Here is a 23,605-nt window from a genome sequence, read left to right as displayed (position 1 = left end):
ATTAGTTCCAAACACTATTTGATCTCGTATCATAGAGTCTCTGAGATCACCAAAATTGCAGGACTGAGCTTTGATCTTGAGGTCTGTGAGAAAAGTATCAAATGACTCACCCTGATGCTGTAAGCGTGAGCGAAAGACGTAGCTCTCGTATGTTTCATTTTTCTTTGACAGACAGTGCTCGTCAAATTTCTTCATGACTTCATCAAAGTTATCTTTGTCCTCGGGCTGAGCAAACACAAAAGTGTTGAAGACCTCTATTGCTTCTGTGCCGGCAATGGTGAGCAGCATGGCTATTTTCCTTTCATCTGCCCGTCGATCCACTCCGACAGCTGCAATATACAGTTTGAACTGCTGTTTGAAAGTCCTCCAACTTGCATCCACGTTTCCAGTCAGTTTCAACGGACTTGGCGGTTTTATTGCATCCATCTTGTTGCGTTGCTTCTTATTCTTAACCCGTCTCCTGGTACCATGTAATGTTCTTATTCCTCTATGAATAAAACATCAAGAATTGTTCCTGGTGCTAGCTTCAGCTAGCTGTTTATTGTTCTTACTTCAACGATCACTTCTTCTTCTATACTGTATATCTTATTGATTACAGAGCGCCCCCTGTGGGTAGCTTCAACAATAGCAACTATCATTACAAATACGTCATTTTTCTTAACATAATTGGTGATATAGGTTACAAGCAAGTCTGGCGCTGAAATTGTCGCGCTATGCTCCTTTGTTTATTGTGCATAAATAGTGAATTGTCCTGACACAATATTGCGTTTCGCTTCTGTTATTACCATGGTACATTGACAAAAACATATACTTTTACTCACAGGGTAAAACAGTTTTTTTGTATCTTCAATTGCCCAGTACGATTACAGCATACAATATTATTGTCACTGCTACATTTCTGTAATGCTACCAGAAATTATTTCCACTACTAATTAATTACCGTTGAGCTTAAAGGTCCTATTAATAAACGGTTAACGAATGTGTATTTATGACGACGATTTGTGAGACTGGTAAACTTATGATATGTACGATGGTCTTTACTTTCTACATGGTGCATTTCAAGGTCCTGCACCCATCTGTCGGTAAACTGTACCTGGGCTTGTTGCAGTGACCTGAAGTTACTAAACTTCATGAGTGTATGCACTCACTCCAAGAACCGTATAATTATAAATATGAGCGTGGAATAAGTTGGGCAGCACGCTAACGTATTTTGTCCACTCTGTGTGCTCGTAAGGGTCTGACCCTTTCCTCGTATCTTTTCTTTGACTTTTCATCAAGTCTGTCTTTGTACGGACCGGCGTTGTTCTCCTTCGTTTTGTACATACCTTTTTGGGGGGCAAAGAATAAGCAAGAATTTATTGGAACCGAAGAATGAACGTTTTGCGGTGCTGCAAATGCTTGCATTTGATGCGGTACTTGGATTGTTTTGCCACGAGTTCCCGGCATGCAATGCGCGAAAGTCACGTGGTCTGTCAATCTCTATATGTAAGCCTGTAAAACCTGAAGATAGTCAGATTTACAGTGTTGTGGAAGTTTTCCATTTAAATAAAGCCTGCAGACGAGCGGTGAGCGGTAGCAAACATTCTTTAATCAAAACACAAAGAACAGAAAAACCAAGCTTGTGGAGCCCCTGCATGATCGCATTGCAGACGGTTAGCAGAGTCTCTCTGAGCCTAGCATGGCTCTCAGTTAAATACCTTCTCCAGGAACAAAAGGTAGTACACAGCTGTTTCACACTCCCTTGCTACCTCCCAGAGTCCTCGAAGAGACAAAAGACTCTTCATGTGGAGCTGTCTGCTTCCCCCAACTTCCTTACTAGACCCCCACCATTTGTCTTACTGTATGAGTGTGAGACATGTTAAAATCCAGTGGCACCAAGGCATTATACGGTAAAATAATGGGATTAATACATAAATAAAAGAAATTCCTATACAACAGTAACAGTATTTCGTCTCTATCTGCCATTCTGCAATTCATCTCATGTAAACAATAACGTGGCGCACAGCGTGACGTGAAGAAGGCACATACCTTTGACGTTGCGTGACGAACTCTATTCCTCGTCCACACGTAAACGCAAAAAAGAAGCTTTAAAAAATCTTTTCAGTTTTCGATGATTCGATACGCCATTTACGTGTGGACGAAAGGTCCAAACGCATAGAAACAGCTGCGTTTTCAAAAATACCGTGTAGGTGTGGACATAGTGTAAAAGAGTTAGTAGTTTATTTTATTACTACCTGTAATTTATTGCAGATTACTTGTATTTGCTTAATTGTTTACTGAATGTTTGAGGTGTGAAATAAACCGCGATGGAGTTTGAAAACAAAATATGAGTGTGTATAGTTGGAGGATGTGTTTGTGCGCATGTGGGGGTCGCAAGATTTTTCTTGTTAAACAAAGGGGGGCCTAGCAAAAAAAGTTTGGGAACCACTGGTGTAGAGGATGAAGAGCAGGGGGGAGCACACAGCCCTGGGGGGAGACAGTGGACGTGGAACTGAGACCGGAAAGAGAATGGTTCACCCGAACTTTCTGAGTCCTGTTCGTCAAATAGTCCAATATCCACAGGATTAGCTGATCATCCAGGTGAAATCGGGAGGAAAGATTAGTGGCCAGGATCTGAGGCTGCAGAGTGTTGAACGCTGATGAGAAATCAGACGAGTCAGGGAGTTCCAGATGTTTGTAGATGGAGTTCAAGAGGAAGATTTTTGCATCATTGACACCTCTGCATGCACGGTAAGAAAACTGGAGTGGGTCCATCAGGGGGTCAGTTGCTCTTACGATGTGCTGTTTTATGATCTTCTCCATGGTCTTCATCACCAGAGAGCTGAGGGCCACAGGACGAAGATCATTCAGAGACTTTGGGTTGTTTCTTTTGGGGATGGGGGTGACTGTGGAGTGTTTCCACAGCTGGGGACGGTGTGACTGTCAACTGAGTGTTGAAATGGAGTCTGGAACACACTTCCTAGTTGCCCTGTACAGTGCCTCAGAACTCGACTGCTGATGTTGTCAGGGCCGGGTGAGCTCCTCTCCCTGGTCCTCCTGAGGGCTCTCACCACGTCCTCAGTCCTGAAGGTGAGTGCAGAGCTGCCAGCTTTGAGTGAGGATCTGGACTCCTCAAGCTGGGCCATGTTGTCCGTCTCACATCTGGTGTAGAAAGTGTTGAGGTCGTCAGGGAGGGAGGAGCGGTTGCTGCCCTCCACCTGGATGGTTCTGGGGGTGGTGAACAGTATTCACAGAGGCCATGGTTTTGAGGCCCTGCCAGGCTGAGTGGCGATCACCTGTGGTGAATTTTTTTCAACTGTGTTTTTATACTCCAGTTTAGCAGTTTTTATGGCCCTCTTGCCCTCCCTGTTGATCTCCTTTTTGTCCAGTGCAGAGCTGGTAAAGAAAATCCTCTTTTTTTTATTAAGGATTTCCTTGAGTTCCTTGGTGATCCAGGATTTGTTGTTGGGGTAGATGGAGACTGTTTTTGAGGAGATAATGTTGTCAACACAGAAGGAGATGTATGATGTCACTGTTGACTTGTTCGTCGATGTCATCAGAGGGAGAAAGAAGGCTGTCCCAGTCAGTGGCTCTGAAACATCCTTGTAGGGTGAGGATACTTTCCTCTGTCCACTGCTAGATGTTGATGACCTTTTTAATCCTCTTGATGACTGGGGTGTAAGCAGGGGCCAGCAGGATGGTGTGGTGGTCTGCTGAGAGAGAGGAGGGAGGGGTAGGGCTTTAAGTGCATCTGGTACAGAGCCATAGCATTTATCCAGAGTCTTCCCCTGATGTGTGCTGCATGTAACATACTGTTGGTATCCTTTAAGCGACTTGTCACGGGAAGAGCGGTTGAATTTAGTGCAGAACAAGAGTCACATGATGCTGCTCTGAACACCAATCACACTCTGTACAGCTCATGTTGTGTTTGTTGTCCTCTCAGTCTGTCAGGTGGAGGTGGAGGAGGGGGCGGAGTCTGTCCAGCTGCCCTTCAACACCACAGAAAACCTTCCTGAAGATGCTGAAGTGGAGTGGAGAGACAGTTCAAACAATAAGGTCCACGTGTATCAGAACGGCTCTGACCGTCCAACAAAACAGAACAAGGATTACAGAGGCCGAACAAAGATGAATGAACACCTGCTGAAAACTGGAGACCTCAGTCTGACCCTGAAACAGCCCACAGATGGAGACAGTGGGAGATACATCTGTGAAGTCTCAAAGAACGGACGGATACGATATAAAACAGTACAGCTCAAAGGTTTGTTTGATTATTTCTGTGTGTGTATATGTGTGCGCGTGTGTGTGTCTGACTGTCTTGTGTCTTCTCTACAGTTCAGGTCCAGGATCAAACAGGGGACATCAGGACTCCTCTGATGGCTGTTCAATCAGTTTGATCTGTGTGTTCTTTGATTATTGATCAGTGATGTCAGAGTGGAGTCAGTGTGATGCTGTTGTGTGTTTGAGACTTTTAGTGTCCATGAAGGTCTCTGCTGCCGTAGATCCTCTGAACTGTGACAGAGGTCTCACTCTGGAGGAAACTCTCAGCACTTTCCAGCAGCTCCTCCATCATGGAGGACGTTCCCTCACTGTAACAGGTGGAGGAGAGAGGAGAGGAAGCACAGGTGGATCCTCTGAGGAAGAGGAGCGTTCCTAGAAACCACATGATCACATGACCAAAGGGGCGTGGCCTTCAGTGGTAGTAATAAAGGAACAGTCCACATGTTCTACTTTGAAGGCTCATCTCCAACAAAGCAGACCTGTGATCACTTTGACTCAGGATGATGGATCGTTTGGATTTGTCTTTGTTTCTTTCGATTGTCTTGTGTGTCTGTGTGTTTAAAAATGGGTAAAGTACTAAAACAGAGCTTTTCCCCGTTTTCTAATAGTAAATTGCCTTTACTTTTACTTGACTCCCGATCTAGAACTTTGTAGAATTGTGTAGGCGAGTGGAAGATGGGGCGTACTGGCTGTGCAGAAATTAAGGCCGAGGTGGGAAATAAATTGTTCAGTTTTTATATCTTCCTGGTTAGAAAAAAATAAGCCAACATGGAAGTGCCATGAACTTGCATTGTAACGTAAGGCCAACAGATATCGATAGCTGTGACTGCAAAACCTTCCAGTCTGTAGAAGCTTACACTACGTTTCAGGAGCAGGATTATCTGTCATATTTTCCCCTCGTTCATTGGCTAAGAAGTTTGCAGTCACACATCTCTATGCAATGAGTGAGCAGTTTCAGTCAGATCCACCCCTCTTCATCACAAATGTTGTTTTGCAAACAAAATAGAAATAGAGCAAACGTTAGTTTTAAGACTAAAGAATGAGTTTTCATAAACGAGCAACATATGTTTGGTGTATAAAAGAGTGCAACAGCATCACCTATACACTGTAGGCCTACCAGCAATATAGACACAATACACCAAATGTTTTTGAGTATTTCCCTGTAACCTTACCTTCTGTACATCTCATTTCCCGTTATTTGTTTTAAGTCTTTGCAGCTCAGAGGGGAGTGATTGCCATGATGTTATTGGGCAAAGCACAAATGTGAAAGGGAGCAAATATGAACTGTTTAATAAATGAAAATAATAAATGGTGCACAAAGCAAAAAGCAAAATGTTCATTAACTATCCTGTCAGAGCCCATCATCCTGTGTTAGATAGCTGCAGAGGAGCTGCTGGTTTTTATCATGATGAGTACTGACAGGGACATGGATGCCTGTGGGAAAAATAAAGGTGATGCTTTATACAATATGTGAATGATAGGTGGTGCAACCCCGGCCATTTGAGTAGTAAAGCATTGATAGCGTAACGCACATCACTGTTGTCAGTGTGTATCGACTATCATGATCACCACCACCGTGGGACTAACAGTGGGTATTATTATTAAATACGAAATGTTTTATTATTAATATGTAGTGTCTGGGACTTCCCATGTCCCCAGGAGTATCAGTAGTACTGAGAACAGTGGGTGTATTAGTGGGAGGTGCTCAGGTAACAAAAGGCTGTGCACCAGGTGTGGCGGACCTTTACCATGTCTGATGATACGCAGTAATTGTACTGTCACCTAGATGAGTCACTGCAGCTGAGTTGAACTGATACCTTGAGGGTCTGGATGTTTTCTTTAGAGATCTTCCTAACCTGCAGCTGTGAACTGTGGGGATTCATGTGTTTGTCATATGCTGATTATTATCTGCTACTGTTTAACTGTTACTACTTTTTCATGTTTTTTTTTTCTTCTTAGTGTCCGGTTTAGATATTATGTTAGTGATCTTAACCCTGGCCTGATGTCATCTGTACGGTTTCCTGGTGGTAGCCAGTGTCTTCACTAAGACTACTCAGGTTGGTGGTGGTGGAATCATGTGTAGTGATTTTAATAATGCTCCACACTTTCTTTTAGAACCAATAGTCCCTCAGAATGAGACAACAAACATGTTTATAAAACTTTAAGCACAGCTCTTTTTAAAATCACCCGAAACTGTACCTCTCAATTCAAAAACTAAACTAGGGAGACGGCCAGGTTAAGTCAATCCATTCAACATCACTGCTAAAGATGAGAAAAAAGGTGAATAGTCTATGTTTATATTATTTTGTTGCACAATAGATTAAATAGAGTTATTGACTGGCATAACATTAAGGAAATAATACCAACATCAATCAAAAAACAAATGGTAAAGTCAAAGATTCAAAGTCAGTCTTAGCAGACGCATCATTTTGACAGTACATGACTCTAAGTTTTGTTTCTTTGTCATTTTACATAAGATGTGCAGATGAATCTTGAAATGTTATGTTAACGTTCTCATCACTTCACAGCTCCATCGAGTCACGCTGGGCATCTAAATTTCAAAACGAAACTTGAGAGCAGGATTCTTCATTTTGTGCTCGTAGTCCTCATCAAACTGTTCGTTCTGCAACACAGTGAAGTGGTTCTTCCAGTCACCAACTTTCCCTGGAGACAAAATGTTCAGAGTAACGAATCAACCTAATTATATATGGAGAAAATATTGGTACTGAAAAAAAGCGATGCTGAGCATTGACTTTACCTTTTCTCATGAACGGAGACACGGTCTGGTTCAACAGAGGAATTGTGCTGTAGTTGGTCATGTTGTTCTGTTTCATATTATCAAACGTCACACTGACTCGGACTCTTTCCTTCTCCTCAGCAGAAGGAGACAAACCAAGGAAGGAACACAGTCGCTCTATTTCTCGTCCCGAGTCCTGTTCACATAAATATTGAAAATAATTATCACCTTTAAAGGAACATTTCAACCCAAAATCAAATTTATCCTCTCTTATCTGTCTAGATTGATCTGGTGTTGTTAGGCCTTTTGGAGATATTTAAAAATGTCCAACTTCTCCCAATTACAATGGAATTAAATTTCATTGGTGCTCAAAGTACAAATGAAATAAAATCTGGTACAGTAACTGATTTCTAATTATAGATGGGAATGTAGAGCTCTCAGGAGTCCGGTTACTTGGAATTGTTAGTCTGCCTGGCTATTAATCCCGTTAATCAGTTCTCTCACTACAATCAGCTGATTTCAGTTTGTTTGACTGAAGAGAAAAATAGTGGCATAATCAACAGCGTGGCTTTGGCCATTACTTTTATTTTTATAACACATTTATTGCACTTTTAAGTCTTTTTATCCTGTTTTGTCCTTTCATTTGTGTTCATACCTAAACACTAAGAGAAAGATCCCATGTGTCCTCATTAGTATAGGGGAGTGTGTTGGTGTGTGGAGCCTTTACAGAGTAAAAGGAGTAACGTGTAGTATAACAAATGTCTTTGTGCTGGGAGGAAATAAGTAAGGTGCTGCATTCATTTAAAGAAAAGAGTTCTGTGTGATATGGGCACCAATGACCACAAAGATCACAACAAAGAGGCGAGATACCTCAACCATGTTCAAACATTTGATCACTCAGCATGTATTTAATTTGCATGAATGTGATCTCTTTGCTGTGCTGCTTAGAAATGGTGGTGACTCTTAAAGGGGAGCCAGTGAGAGTCGATAACGAATCAAATCGATATGTGGTGTCCATAATGGAATTAAATCACTAAACTCTTACCACTGCCCATTCCTATTTACAGCATATGACATCTGTATATGTATATGATATCTGCCCTGTGTAAACTAGTATTCGACAGCATTAGTGTCTTGGGGAAAATAAGCTTACTTGCATTTTTCAAAAAAGTTACTTGAGAAATATGGTCATGGTCCTGATAATAAAGGTTTGCTTTTCGCACTGTAATTGTGTCACAAGTCTGCATTTAGGTCTAGAAACCTACTTAGAACAACACACGACAAAGACTGATGTAGTGATCGGTCAAACAGATTTTTCTTTTCTTCAGCTTTTATAAGTTTGACGCTTACCATGTTTCCATGCACATGTTCAGTCTCCACTCAAAGAAAAGCTGTAATTTTGATATTTCGGGCATTTACTGATGTTCCATACAAACAACCTGATTATAGAGTATAGTATAAGCATACTCAAAGACATCTTTATCACTTGCACAGCACGCTGCTTTTTAAAAAAAAAGAAAAGTAAAATACCCATTTAAAACTGGGTATATCTGGGCACCTAGTCGGAATTAATTGTAATTTAAGGCAAATGTTGTTTTCTTTGTTGAATAGCAGCAAAACCTTTGGCCATGGCTTTACAGAAATGTTGTGTGTGACACTATTTCCTTCATCATCTGCAGAGACAGGCCCTGGAAAGCTGCTATCTTTTTTCCTGCATCCAAGAAGGAAAATCTTTTAGTTAACCGTTATAGCTTTAGCCATGTATAGGCTGATAAAAATGAGATGTTCCTGTGGATCTTTGTTTGTCACAGTCACAATCAAGACAGTTTTAAAGAGCTCAGCTGACAATGGCAAAGACATTAGCACAAGCCACAGTACCTCAATCAAATCTTCATAGAACATGTAGAGGAGATTTGAATAAGTCTGCTTCTTTTCCCACCAGCCATTCACATGGTCATACCACGATCCAAAAGCCCCTGTAGCCACAAAACAATACACGAAGGAATTTTTACACGCAAAATGAGATGACATTTTTTTTCCTGGAACCTGAAACTACACTGGACTCACTGTTTCCCTCCATGAATCCCTGTAGAAAGGTGCTCCAGTCTCCTGGTTCTGGCTGAAGGCTGTTCATCCGGTCAAAGTGAAAATAGGACACCGCATTGTCCTTTGCATTACGGGCCACATAGATTATCTACAGAAAGACACAACATTAAATTATAATCTGTGGGTTTCATTAATGTATATGCATGACTTTTACCCTGCAGTCCTGCTCCCAGAAAGACTTTGGTACAAACTGGACAGGAAGGTGGGTTTTAATGAGACGAGGAGTGGTGGGAAGTTGTTCTGCCAAGTCTGTGCCTGAATGATAAGAAAGGGTTTGTTTGCAACTGATTAAAAGATTCTTTTAGATCACATGTCAATAATACTAATGGCCTGAAAAATGTAGATGTTTTAAATAACCTGACATGTTTACACACTGACAAACTGCTGGCTCTTAGAAAGCCACTGAATAAAGGGGTATTTTAGCAGCTGCTTCTTAAGCATGTGAAACAGAAACATCCAATAATAGATCAAACAGGTTGAACCTGTTTCACAACAGTTTCTGGGAATTGGTATAATGGCTGCCCTTTAATATTTTTGTTTAAGTATATGGCCAAAATGAAATTGACTTTGAGCTTTTTGTTTTGGTGTAATATGATAGCATAAAATAGGATTTAACCTGAAGGTATAGGAGGTAGACAGAACTCCAGGAAGGGAACTCTTTCATGAATAGGGATGGATGTCTGACGGTCTGGACCCATATCGCTAAAATACAGAAGATCTAAGATGTAAGAGACCCATGTAGTTCCTGAGATAAAACAAACAAACATATCAATAGATACTGGTTAGCAAGATATGTCAATCTATTTTTGTTGGTGAAAAAATACTGCAGAGCTCTTACACATCATTACCTGCTTTAGGGTACGTAGCAATAAGAATATCATCTGGTCTCGCTTTGAAGTTCTGTATGTTGTCCCAGTCATCAGTGAAAATGTTGATCATGGGGACTCCATGGAAGTCGAACAGTTCTGGCCGAGGTGGTGCTGCCATCTGTGAGAATTGCTTGTTTGTAAAATCCAAGTATCAGTCACATCAGATTACATGTGCACCCATCTATCCACTCTACTACTCTACTCATCCAATTCAGGGTTAGAGTTGGGCTGCAGCATATCCTAGTATAGGGCAAGAGGTCAGTTAGGCCCTGGACAGGCTGCTAGTCTGTCACAGAGCTCACACAGAGAGGCAGAAAAACATTTACACCTACGGCCAATTTAGAATCACCAGTTCACCCAACACACGGCCAGATGGTGGAGTCAAACTCATGACCTTCTTGTTGTGAGTCACCAGTGGTAAAAACCACACTGCCGTGTCGCCACACCCTGTTAAATCTAAAATCACATCTTAAAGAACTTAATTTAAAACCTTCCCCTGGCTGGTAGGAGCTTCCCATGATGCACTGAGCATTTCTTTTTCATTCACACATCATTCTTGATTTCATACAACACTGTTGCATTTAATAATAGTAATTACTAAACTCTGGCTCTCTCTCCCAAAGTATGGCTTTTGTCCTGCCTCTCTCTGCTCTCTTCCTTTTTTCTGAAATGTTTCTATATGAAGTGAACTGTATTCAATTGAATGACTTGAACATTTGTTGTCTATCAGTGAAACTAAATTTAAAAGCAGAAGTCAAAAAAATATAATTTTTCCTGTTGACGAATGAAAAGTGAAGCACATTATTAAACGTCCACATCTAACAGTTTAGCATATTTGCATTAATAAATATAGTTTAAAGAACTCCACACTCACCGTACTGAGTAGTATTTCTTGTACACAGCAAATCCAGCATGTCCAAATTAACACCGTCAGATTTGATTTCAACTCTTTTAAAGTGTCTATATGGGTCCACACCAGAGAGTGTTAATTTAACTCTTTTTGGAGAGTTGGTACATTAACTCTGATTTAGTGTTAAATATCAAATCTGCCTGGAGTTGAAAATTTAACACTCATTAACACTAACTAGGTGTTAAGAGTTTATATATTAACTCTTACAGAGTATTTTATTTTGACTACAAAAGAGTTATCGTCTATTTAATTCTAAAAAGTGTAAATTTTACTGTTCTGATCTTTTAGAAATTCCTTGGGGAAAAAAATATTAAAAAGAGCCAATGTTCTTCTTCTGAAAAAGATTTATTTTTATATGCACCACATTTTCAAAACATTTTTTAAAACATGTAACAATATGGAATAATGTATATCTTCTCATTTTCATTAGAATATTGCTTGTCAAAGGGTCTAACATAGGTGAGCTGGTCAATTGAAATAACAGCATGCTCATTACTTTTTTCTTCAATGCAGTATGCATGAAAGTGTTCATCAAAGTACAAGGTGTTGACAGTACAGCCTATTATGAATGCATGTTGTTCATGTATTATGATATAGCAAATTTTCTTAAACACTGGTAGATCACTGGACATTCCAGTGCATAAAAACAAACCAACCTGGTATTCAGTGCCATAATTTCTAACCCAATTTGTAGTTGAAACATTTACACATGAATCTACATTTAATGACTCGCACAACAAATGTCCACCTTCCATGCTATCAACTCTTTTTAATTTTAAAGGACCGAACTGAAATCTTTTAAAACAATAGTTTTCATAGTAAAAGGCCAATTGACGCTGATGTTGCTTTACTAGAGATTTTGTAAGGTTTTTAAAATTTTTGACAGCCCTTTTAAAAAAATTGTGTTTTGCTTCGAAACGCATACACCATATGTGGATAAGAGGGCCAATTTTCTTAATACACCTTGGATAGTGAATCATTAGGTGGTGTTTAGGAATTAATTTTCTACCAGGGAACAAGTTTTTAAACATATTATGGTGATCACAGATCAGATGTTTCAAGTAACATATCATGCCATCAGTAAGGACTGGGGATAACACAATATCAACAATTTGCAACAACAGGAGAACAAAATTCCAGTGACTATTGTCCCGCTCAACTATGTCTCCAAAAATTAGTGGAGTATTGCGTAGGATACATAATGACTGAATGGCATTTAAACCTAAGTGTTTGCTGGTATCGTCTATTTTTAACCCACTTGGTTTATTTTTACGCTCTACAAAACCATAATTAAACGTCTGTATCCTGTCCAGTAATGTGCTAATGGAGATGTAGCCATTTTTGATCATGTATTGAAAAAAAAGTTTGAGCTCATACTGCACAACTCCTTCCAATAAATCGTGCATTATATCAACTGCATAATTGTCAGTGCTGTGAAAATATTCCAATGAATTGAGCACACAAGATCTTTTAACTCCATAAACGGAAGTGAGAGCAGGGTCTTCACTTAATGCATTACAGTGTTCAATATGAAGTTCTCTGGAGCGCAGAACAATGTCCGAACTGTCTTCATTAAACACAGACTGAATTTCTTCCTTGTTTACTAAACAAAACCTACACCAGTTTGTTGCACTAAATGATTCAACAAAACCTAGTAAGCCATTTAAAGCAAGATTGTCTCCTGTAACTTGAACAACAGAACCAAAAACTGGCTCTTCAGTAAAGGGAAGCAGGATTCCTTTAGTTTCTAAAATTTTCAAGTCATCAATCAAAGGCTTTAGTATTTCTTCAAAACCATATTTCTTTAAGTCTTCTGTGTAGAAAAGAGCAGCTAGATGTACATTCATCAGCACAGAGTTAACCTTTGGTGGGAGGTTTTTTATAGTGAAATAAATACAGCCCAGTTTGTGGATCCCTTTCTTCGAACCTAATGGGTTAGCAGTTTCAAAATCATCGTAATACAGTAAAATCTGTAGAGCATATTTCTGTTGTGAAAACAGAGGATGGTTTTGGAAATATAATCCATCATTAATGTCTTTGTATAACCCAGCTTGTGTTTGTTTCTCATGCAAGAAGCATTCTCTAATGTCTTTATTCTTGAAAATTGAATGTATCGTACCTAAAATGGGCACATACATGTATTTGTCTCTGACAGGTGTTTCGCTATAAACCCCTGTAGTTCTATGTCTACGTGTATCCAATCTTACACCAAGTACAAATTCTTTAGGCTCAACTATTTCCCATTTTTCATCGTAATATTTCTGTCTTTTTTTCTCAGTGTTAAATTTTGAAAAGGGGTTATCTAATTGGTTTAAATTGTGCTCAACTCTTTTGTAAATGTCTGATTCCTTACTATCAGGGGAAAATGTTTGGAGTACTACTTCTCTTGCTTGACTCTGAACATCACTGACAACTTCCTCAACAGAACTAATTATTGTTTGAACAGCACTCTCAGTAAGACCAGAAGCTTGTAAGTGAGCGACAATAGATCCACACATTCCAACAAGCGAGTCCTGTGAAATAACAGTGGGAACCTGTGATACAGATGCAGAAGTAGATGGTTGATCACTAAAAGAGTCTCCTAGAGAATGTGTTTGTTGGGCAACTTCCTGTTCCATCCCTACATGTTTATCGTGATAATGACTATGTACATTATGAAGATGTTTTCTAAAAGCGTGTGGACCTCGCGGGCATTTAACGGTCTCGCAGCAGACGTGCTCTCAGTTCCTTGACTCGAGGGCTTTCTTTTGTGTTTCCAACATCAATGTTGTAGATTGTGGTTTGAATGAAGGTGTAGAAACTGGAAAGAGCTTCATCATATGAGAGGCTGAAGACAAAGTGTGCTTTGAAAAGCCCATCAAAAGCAGCCACTGAAGTTGGAGCATCACATGGGATAGCTTTCTGGTCTACAACGATGAAGAACCTCTGAATGTTCTTCTTTTGTTCACCAACGCAGAGAAGGAAGGGCTGCCTGGTGTTAGCTTTCTCCAGGAAAGTAGTGAGGCTGACTCCTTCCTGGAATTTGAATAGCACATTTCAATCATGAGTAAAATTTTCTTTTCAACTGTTTGGCTTGCATATAAGGTCTGTGGGCCCAAGCAAGTAACCCGTCTTAACACAAATGGATCCAAGTAGAATAAAACAGAGTAATGCTTTATTTTTGAAGTTCACATTCTTCTGTTTGCAGGGGCAATGAGTGTGTGCTGAACCCAAATCTGTGGATTAACTTCTTTTGGAAAGGAAAGCCATACCAGATCTCTTCTGATATCTATAGATACAGCATGATTTCATACCAAATACACAAAAGATAATTAATTTACTGCGTCTTTTCTGTTTTTATCTTGTGGTTTACCATGGACCAAAAATCATTAATTACAAACAGTTTTTACAAAAAATTAGAGTAGAGTAATAGAGCATACCTTGAGGAATCTCACAAGATGATTGGCTGCCTGTGCAGAGCTAATTTTTGCTGTTTTTTTGTGGCCTTTTGATGTTGGGGGCAGGAGATGCAGCAACAACAGAAGAGCTGCCATGTCACTATCCCAGCCTTAAAGACAAAAAGCACATTTGAGACAAAAGGTTAAACATGAACTAGAAAACAGTTGGAAAATAAGCAGTTAAATGATGAGATTTCTGGAAATGCTTACAGCCACAAGGATGCATAAATTACTAATTTACTAGTCTATTTACGCTCAGTTAACCGTTTTAGGACAGACAAATGGAAATGTAAGTATTTTATATACTGAAACACTGTCCAAATTTACCCCAGTCATTTGAAGCCTCCGTATCAAAAGATGCTCGTAACTCCTCAACACAAGGACTTGATGGAAGACTTTGGCTTTCTGCGATGATTTTTTGCTTGAAATACGAAGACCACTTTGTAAGAAATCTTCCAGAGGCCTCATCTCCAAGCATCATTGCAAAATCCTGATCAATCTATTAATAAGACAAAACAGGAACCAAATACTGGTTACTTAAGTGTTCTTGGCAAAATGTTATCTTTAGTTTCAGATCATGAAATGTCTAAAAATATACTCACCAACCCCGGTGTATCAAGGAAACGAGGGAAGACAGCCAAAATTGATGATGTTGCATCTGGGTCATGTACCAGCTTCTGTCTATATTCAAAAGTAGCTTTCATCTTCTCTTTAACCACAGACCTATCTGTTGAGTGTCTAATAACAGACAGAGCCTCTCTGCACTCCTCACCAAAAAGCTGTCCACTAACAAACAAAGATTCTCTTCGGGTTGTTGGACTGTGCTGGAAGTTTGGCCTGGGACACCCACTAGCACCATCATAGGTATTGCGTTGGACAGTCTTGAGTCTCCAAGCAAGATAGCCAGTATTAGCCTCCGGATCATAGTAATGTTCCTGCTCATGCATGCACATCAATCACACACAAAAACAAACAAAAAACATACACAACAAAAAAATGCAACAAAGGAATGCATATTTGGTACCACTTTAACAACATGTATAAATTACAGAGATGTTGCGTTTCAGAGATAACACTTACATAGCCATTTTTTGAGTAAGGATCTTGGAGATATGGAAAAAGCGTTGCAATCCCCAGTGCATAGTTAGTCCGAACACTTATGGGCGGAATCCTCCTTTCAAAAACAAAAAGTGTATTGCTCTTCTGCTCACTCGACAATTGTTTTTATGATCATCAAAGAATACTTACCCGTGTGATTCTATCATATCTGCAACCAGTATGTTGACCATTTGTCGACGACTTGGATCTGACAGTGTTTTAGTTTTGTCGTATTCATTGAAAATTTCTTCACCCTTTGGGTTTGAGCTCAGGACACTACACACCTTCTGTTTAAAAAAAAAAGTCATACTGATTAAACTGAAGTAAATTATACAAAAAAGTTAGTGTTTGTAAAATGCTGTTAAGCACTGGAAATTGCTTTAGGCTTTGCTTTTGACCTGCTTCGCTTCATCGCGATCAAGCTCTTGTAGGCCCTTCTTCCTGTTCTTTGTACTTTTGAGGATCATAGTTGAATCTGATGAACTGGTAGAAGCTGGGGACGATGGATGGTCTGACAATGAAACTGGCGATGTCAGGAGGGCAAGAGGGATTGGCTGTACCGATGACTCTGACTCATCGTCAACCACACTGATCTCAATGTCTTAAAGGGAAAAAAAGGGACATAAAAGGCATTGAAAAAAAATGTGCAAAATGCATATGAGAAGTCACAACAACTGCAATAATGTTCAACCACATAAATTATATCTGATAACAGCATGTAATATGCTCTCAACATGTAAAAGCATTTTACAGTTTTTCAAAGAAGAAAATTGGAATCTGAAAGGTTGTTAAATCTGGCTAATATTCATGTAAACTTTGAAGATCATGAAGAAGTGTACCCCTCTAAATTATTATGGATCTACTGTACCTGTTGCTGTCTGCATTCTATATCCAACTTTGAAAGCTCTAACTCCAGACTTTACCAGCTCATCAAAAATGTCTGCGTCAACTTCAGTGTCAGAGGTATCAGTGAGGGTGAGTACACCTTCTGTGAAGAATTGAGGCTGCAAGCTGAACTTGTCCATAACTAAAACAAAGAAATCCGAAATGTCACTATACTATTAAAACCACCAAGTCTTACTGTTGATCACTTATAGGTGATAATTTTATACTCATTTAAATTGCACATGAGTACAAACCATCATTAAGAAACTGGTGAAAATGAAAGCATTCATCACTTTCTGGAACTTTGACATACTTCTGCACTCCCCCATATTCCACCTTTGCAAGCATATCCTGTGTGGAGATTCAATAAAAATATTAGTTGTACAGTAATTAATTGGACAAATAACCTGGTAATCAATTGAAAAAAAAGAATCATGATCCATAACTTGTGTTAAGCAAAGCATTTTCCCAAAAGAGAATTCTAGATACTAAACAGTTTGTCCATCTTTCAAGTCAATATTATAGTCACGATTACGTCGACTATCAAAGTCGCTTTGTAAAATCCCAAAGGACGCAGGAATAAGTAGCAGGATTTAAGAGTGTAATAACGGACTGAAACAGAAGATGGCAGCACTGCATGTACAAGGATGCCAGCTGCCGTTAAACCCCGAAGAAGAAGAAGCTGTGTCCCAGAATTCATAGCGCGGCCCTGCTCAGTTTCCAACAATGGCGGCAGCTAGTTAGTTTTAATATTACTCTTATTATTCTTTCTGGGTCACAAAATAAACGTTTAACATATTTTCAGGCGAGAATGTAGCTGTGTAAACCTCAAATATCTGCTCAGTTTATCAAGACACCACATATTTTCAAAAGCGCTCCGACGTTTTCGGAGACGTCTGTTACCCTCTAGCTCGATAGCTAGCCGGGTGCTAGGCTCACTAGAGCCGTGAGAACACCGGACTCCCGGCAAATAGTTTTCAAACCCACCGCCGTCTTTCGCTACTCAGGTTAAACATGATATATAAGTCACTTAGATAACTTAAAAATTTTATTGTTTGGCTTTTTTCAGTATTTTATTTGTTCCTGAGTAAATCGGCTGACTTTATTAAACTCCACCGAAACACTCTGCACATTTAATTAACATTTAATAAACTACCATCTTGTCTTTATTTTTAGTTAGCACATACCTTAAACACTTAAAGCTGTAATCTAATGATAGTTATATAAGAGCAGATGCTGCTGGTGCAATAAGCTGTCCGTTTTACGTAAATAATCGGTGACTAGTTTACTATCAAAATCATTGTTTGTGGCAGCCCTACCCACAACACATTTGTTAAAATTATGCTCTCTATAACAACTGAAGAAGACAGACAATAGTTAATTCCGTAATAAATTATAAGCCTTGATCTTTTTAATTTTTTACCTAAAATGAGTGCACAAAACTCTGAAAAGATCTAAATGTTAACATAGAAGCCAGTCAGCACATCTGCTACTGCCGTTTACTATATCGGTTTATGTGGGAGATAGTTTTCAGGCTTTAAGTGCCACCATAATTTTATGCCAACCTAAACATTGTTTTAAGTGTATTTGAGTTAGCAAAAAAATGACTGAACACTCATATGAAAGTCTTTTGCCCGCCAACAATACATTTCAGCTAGCTAAAACAGATTTTATGCTATCACCGAGCAACGTGCTAATGCTTTTCACACAGCTTTGTCTCGACTCAAAAAAGCCACAGAAGTAAAAGGTAGTAGTAATAATAATTACAAGAATCTCAGAAAAAATGACTTACCAAGCGTGGCAAACAACTCGGAAAAATGGAGAGCTAAATGTTCTGAAATGGCTTCCCTTCAGCTTCATTCGGAACCTGTGATGCTGGGGGCGGAGTCTATGAATTTACTCTATTAGTGTCATAGCCCCTTTAGGAGTTCAGAGTTAAGAGGTCAAGAGTTAATGCTTCCATTTTGACACCTCCAGATTTAATATAGAAACACTCATTTTTAACACTTGATTTTAACTACTAATGTTTTACACCTCAGAGTTACATTAAAAGAAAGTGACTCTACTTAGAGTAAAATTAACTCTGCTTTTGCACAAAGTCTACTAACACCAATATATTTAACACTTTTGAATTTGCTGTGTACTTGGCTTGGATCTGGATCTTCCACAAGTCTCTTTGTCACTTAACGTTCGCTGCAAAATACTGCATCATTTCCTGATATGTGTTGTAGTTTTGGTGCCCAGCCTCTCTGTCCCTCCCTCCCTTTCCCTGTGTGTGTGTGAGAGAGATAGAGAGCATGGCTTACCTTTCTACTGAATGGCTGGAGGTGTGTCTTCTCACCTGTTTGCCAATTGTGAGATTGATACACCACCGCTCGGTTGGTCTGCCTCTTGTCGCCTTGATCAAATTCTCACTCTAAACTGCTTCTCTATGGAAGAAATATAGTATCATCAGAATTCAAGTATTTTTAGACATTGAATTTATAACACTGAATTTTTATCCTCCAAATTTCCCTGCAAAAATTCACCTGCAAAAAAATTCACCTGCAAAAAATTCACCTGCAAAAAATTCACCTGCAAAAATTCACCTGAAAAAAATTCACCTGCAAAAATTCACCTGAAAAAAATTCACCTGCAAAAATTCACCTGCAAAAATTCAACTGCAAAAGTGATGAACTTTAATGACCCAAGCCAGAGCAATCAGCACCAGATCGAGTCGAGTGGCTCTCAGCCAATTAAATTACGCTGTTTGATCACATGACACTGTTAGCCAGCAGTGTGTCTCCTAAAAGAGAGCTGTTTAAAGGTGAGTGATTAAGTTTTTCTCCTAAATAGAGATCATTACAGAACGCCTAGTCCTACTTAAAATCCCATTTATTTTTTTTTATCATCTACTGGAACTAAGGAAAACGTTTGACTAACTCAAAGACAATTTCCACGCCTCCCCTGCCTGACTGCAGAGGCAGTTTTGAATTTAGGAGCAGCAAGATGGAAGCGGCAAACCCTGGCGATTCTCCGGTAAGTATATTGTTTTTTATCTTCAAGTTTGTCTTTTGAAACGTTAATGTTATTTAAATCCGTTGCTCACGTATAAAGTACACAGACGGGGTCTTTGCTCAACTCGTCTGAGGCGTGTCTCACTAAGCGCTACATGCTAGCATCCTGCTAACCGAGCTACCCTTTACATGCTGTGCTTTAGAAAATAGGATACTCGTTAAAAAAAATACTCCGCAGATATTGATAGATAGACGAACACTGCAAATATGATGTTGGAAACGAGAACGGCCTTTGGTGAAGGGGTAAAATACACCATGAATAAAGCCATAGAGTGAATGGCTGCCATGGTTGCAGAACGGCCGGATTTAATGACAAGAATGGGGAAGAGTGAGGTGAAGTGAACCAAAGCCACAAAACACGGTCAGACAAGGCGGCAAAAGGGCAGTGATCTGTCCGTCAGTATGAAGTTGGTGTGTGCTTTGGTGAACAAAAACTCGAGACCGGTAGCAGGAAGGTGGGAGACTCGTGTTTCACTGGAATAGTGGTGAATTAAAACATCCTTTGTTGGGGACATTTCGGTGTAAATGCATCCATACAGGTGAGACAGAGGCAGACCAGACAGTGAAGAAAACAAGGCAAACATTAGAAATATTAAAACGGAAATATAGGATTAATATAACATACAATTTGGGAAAATGTAAGGAACACAATGTAAATGATATTGTAAAGTCATTAAAACAGCATACTCTGATTAAAAGAAACACATAATTGGGTAGGATAATAATGTTAAAAAAAACATGTACAAGATGGGTATGTATACTTGTAGCCAGAATTTAACCACTATAAAGTTGTAGCATGTCAGTACCTTACCCCATCCATTATATCCACACTTTCAGAAAAGGATATGGTCAATATCTTTACAAACACTATCTAAACTTAAACGGGATATTATAAAAATACTTGAATTTTTGCAGGTGAATTTTTGAATTTTTGCAGGTGAATATTTTTGCAGGGAAATTTGGAGGATAAAAATTCAGTGTCATAAATTCAATGTCTAAAAATACTTGAATTCTGATGATACTATATTTCTTCCATACTTCTCTGCTGCTGGGTCCTCCACAGGGTCCTCCCCCATTTAGTAATTGTGATATGCTGGACTGCACAGACTACATTGCACTCCTACATTCATACTGATTGTGACTGCCAAACATGAATACAGTCAGATGAGCTAGGTTGAAGACTTTTATTCAAAAATTGCCAGCAAAAATGACCAACAGGCAAAATAAGCGGTTTGGTTCTTTGTGTTCTTTGCTTCTTATGGATTAAATGACTTAATTAAGTGACTGGAATAAATAAAGGGCACCAATCCTTTTTGTCTTTACTTTTACTTTAAGAGTATCGTTTTAATAGTTTAACATTTATGTTTCCACTGGTGGAGATATTCACCAAGTGGAGGACTGTAAGTATCAAAGGGTCTTTTGAACAAGTGACGGTTGGAGGATTATGGGCAGATGGATTTGGACCGTGGCTGCAATGATCCAGATGATGCAATTGTCTGTTCTGGTAAAGAGAAAGCTGAATATAAAAGCAAAACTGTCAATTTAGAAGTTCACTACATCACTACCCTCACCTATCATTGTAAACTCTAGGTGGTGCCTGAAAGAATGTGATCTCAGATACAAGCAGCAGAAAGGTGGCTCTTCCTTACAGATAGCGTGAGAAGTTCAGTCATCCAAGATGGGCTCAGATTGAGCTGCTACTCCTCTGCATTGAAATAAGCCATTTGAGGTAGTTTGGGCATCTGACAAAGGGCCTCCTGGACACCTCTTTTGTGAGATTTTTGTGTCCCACCGGGCTGAGGCCCAGGGAAGACCCAGGGCATGCTGGAGGGATTAAGTCTTTCAGCTAGCCTGGGAACATTTCTGCATTCCAGCTCATTAATGAAGTGTGCTGCACTGATAAGATGGAGGAGATGGGGATAGGGAAGTCTGGGCTTCTCTGCTCAGAGGCTGACCCACAACCTGAACCAGGGTTTGGATGGAACAGAAACAGAAAATGGATGGATTAATGAAACATGCACACTGGTATTCAGTTTCATTTCTGTGTAGCCCTTCATAACATGGAGATAACCTTTAAGGGTTTTTTACAGAAAAATCACAGCTACGACACGTCTCATTTTTGAGTTTCTGTTTTAAAATGCCTCTGGTAGAAACTCACCTTGCCATTATACCCTTTGACACCAGCAAGAAGAGGTGGCATAAACAGACATTCTTTGCTTAAGTAGAAGTACAGATGCTAGCTTTAAAAAAATACTCTAATAAAAGTACTGATTCAACTTCTTTACTCAAGTAAAAGTAAAAAAAAATAGAGGTTCTGAAATGTACTCAAAGTAAGTGTCAGGCGGTCGCTGTGTGGAGCGAGAGAAGAGAGGGCAGGGCTCACGGGTTGGTGAAGGATGTGGACGATGTTTATTATTATTAATAAACATCGTCCACAGCCATATTTTTATATTTATTATAAAAGCAGATACAACATGAGATGGACTGATTGACTGAAGGGCTGGCGGAACTAAAAACACACACATGGGATTGACGATGACAAGTCAAGCAACTGAGGAAAAGTGAGTTCTTAAATACTCAGTGGACAATAATGGATAATGATTATGATTAAAAACAGGTAAGAACACAGCTGAACTGAATCTGACTCATCACACACAGGAAGTGGAACAGAAAATAATGCACACACACTGAGGATTACATACTAAAAGAGAAAAACGTGAAAACTAAACAGTGACAAAGTCCAAAACTGAGAACACTGGGTCAATGACCCAGGAACACTGACAGTAAGAAAGTAAAAGTAGCTCCTTTTACTTTCTTGCTACAAGCAGTTATGCAAAGCAACCTGAGCCTGGTCCCACATTAATGTGATAATATTAATGCTGCCTACAACACGGGACTCACGACGGGGGACATGGACCCATACAAAGCCGCGTCATATAACGTGCGGAGGGCGGTAAAAGAGGCGAAGCAGCGCTACGGGAGGAAACTAGAGTCACAACTCCAACAGAGTGACTCTAGGAGCCTGTGGCGGGGACTAAGGACAATAACGGACTATAAAGCACCAACAACCGGTATGACGAACGCGGCCGTGACTCTGGCAGACGAGCTGAACACTTTCTATGCTCGCTTCGAGGCTGCAGCTAAGGTCTCCAACAATGCTAGTGTTAGCGGCGCTAACGGCTGCAGACAGGAAGATACTGCCAGCACCGGAAACGTGCTCGTCATCTCCGAGCATGAAGTAAGGAGAGCCTTCAAGAGAGTGAACACCAGGAAAGCAGCAGGACCAGACGGCATCCCAGGTCGTATCCTAAGAGACTGCGCATACCAGCTAGCTCCTGTGTTCACTGAGATATTCAACATCTCTTTATCTCAGTCGGTGATCCCCACATGCTTCAAAGAGTCCATCATTGTTCCGAAGACACCCCACCCTGCTTCTCTCAATGACTATCGCCCTGTAGCCCTCACCTCAGTAGTGATGAAGTGCTTTGAACGCCTGGTCAGAGACTTCATCATTTCTTCACTACCAGACACACTGGACCCACTACAGTTCGCTTACCGTCCAAATCGTTCCACAGACGATGCCATCTCTCATCTCCTCCACACATCACTCACTCACTTGGACACTAGAAGGGGGAATTATGTTAAAATGCTCTTCATAGACTACAGCTCTGCATTTAACACCATAATTCCCTCCACACTCACCACCAAGCTGGAGCATCTGGGACTCAGCTCATCTATGTGTCAGTGGATCTCCAACTTCCTAACTGGCAGACCACAGGCAGTAAGGATGGGCGGACATGTCTCAGCCTCCACCACTCTCAGCACTGGAGCCCCCCAGGGGTGTGTTCTGAGCCCCCTGCTGTACTCTCTGTACACATATGACTGCGTGGCCACTACCAGCTCCACCACCATCATCAAGTTTGCTGACGACACCGTCGTGGTGGGCCTGATCTCTGATAACAACGAGACGGCCTACCTGAAGGAGATTAGGAATCTGGAGAACTGGTGCCAGAGGAACAACCTCCTTCTAAACGTCAGTAAGACAAAAGGAGCTGATAGTGGACTTCAGCACTAAGCAGGAGAGGAACTACCAGACCCCTGTCATCAACGAGTGCCCAGTGGAGAGAGTGGACAGCTTCAAATACCTCGGAGTTCACATCACGCAGGACCTGTCATGGTCCTGTCACATCAACTCCGTGGTGAAAAAGGCCCGTCAGTGTCTCTACCACCTCAGACGCTTGAGAGACTTC

General features: G+C 40.2%; 2 protein-coding genes across 3 annotated transcripts in view; one reads left to right on the top strand and one right to left on the bottom strand.

The window, feature by feature from the left end:
- LOC309703468 (uncharacterized protein) overlaps positions 1–23,605 on the top strand; it is a 147,163-nt gene that overhangs the window by 49,489 nt on the left and 74,069 nt on the right. The window contains exons 11-12 of one of the 2 annotated variants that reach the window (XM_082528303.1): positions 3,923–4,237; positions 4,312–4,419. The exons of the other annotated variant lie outside the window; for it this stretch is intronic. Coding sequence (XP_082384429.1) covers positions 3,923–4,237; positions 4,312–4,373 — 377 coding nt within the window. The 3' untranslated portion in view covers positions 4,374–4,419. Of the gene's footprint in view, positions 1–3,922; positions 4,238–4,311; positions 4,420–23,605 lie in introns of those variants that run through there. 2 annotated transcript variants of the gene reach the window in all.
- LOC309703638 (cytosolic sulfotransferase 3-like) lies at positions 6,800–18,624 on the bottom strand. The gene is made up of 8 exons (XM_082528566.1): positions 18,606–18,624; positions 9,949–10,087; positions 9,717–9,845; positions 9,255–9,355; positions 9,062–9,188; positions 8,873–8,970; positions 7,016–7,190; positions 6,800–6,921 (listed from the first exon to the last, which is right to left on the bottom strand). The coding sequence occupies exons 2-8, from the start codon at positions 10,085–10,087 to the stop codon at positions 6,809–6,811; spliced, it is 882 nt and encodes a 293-aa protein (XP_082384692.1). The 5' UTR covers positions 18,606–18,624; the 3' UTR covers positions 6,800–6,808.

The sequence above is a fragment of the Aulonocara stuartgranti genome (genome assembly GCF_965226115.1).
Source record: "Aulonocara stuartgranti genome assembly, chromosome: 3".
Taxonomy (NCBI): domain Eukaryota; kingdom Metazoa; phylum Chordata; class Actinopteri; order Cichliformes; family Cichlidae; genus Aulonocara; species Aulonocara stuartgranti.
The sequence above is the reverse complement of the archived record's forward strand: the minus strand, read 5'-3'. Positions and strand labels throughout refer to the sequence as shown.

Excerpts from the sequence above, each read along its gene's own strand:
- LOC309703638 (XM_082528566.1), bottom strand. The coding sequence starts at position 10,087 with ATGGCAGCACCACCTCGGCCAGAACTGTTCGACTTCCATGGAGTCCCC. Across the intron at positions 8,971-9,061 it reads GGGATTCATGGAGGGAAACA|GGGCTTTTGGATCGTGGTAT; the intron begins GTGAGTCCAGTG and ends TTGTGGCTACAG. Across the intron at positions 7,191-8,872 it reads TCTATGAAGATTTGATTGAG|GACTCGGGACGAGAAATAGA; the intron begins GTACTGTGGCTT and ends TTATGTGAACAG.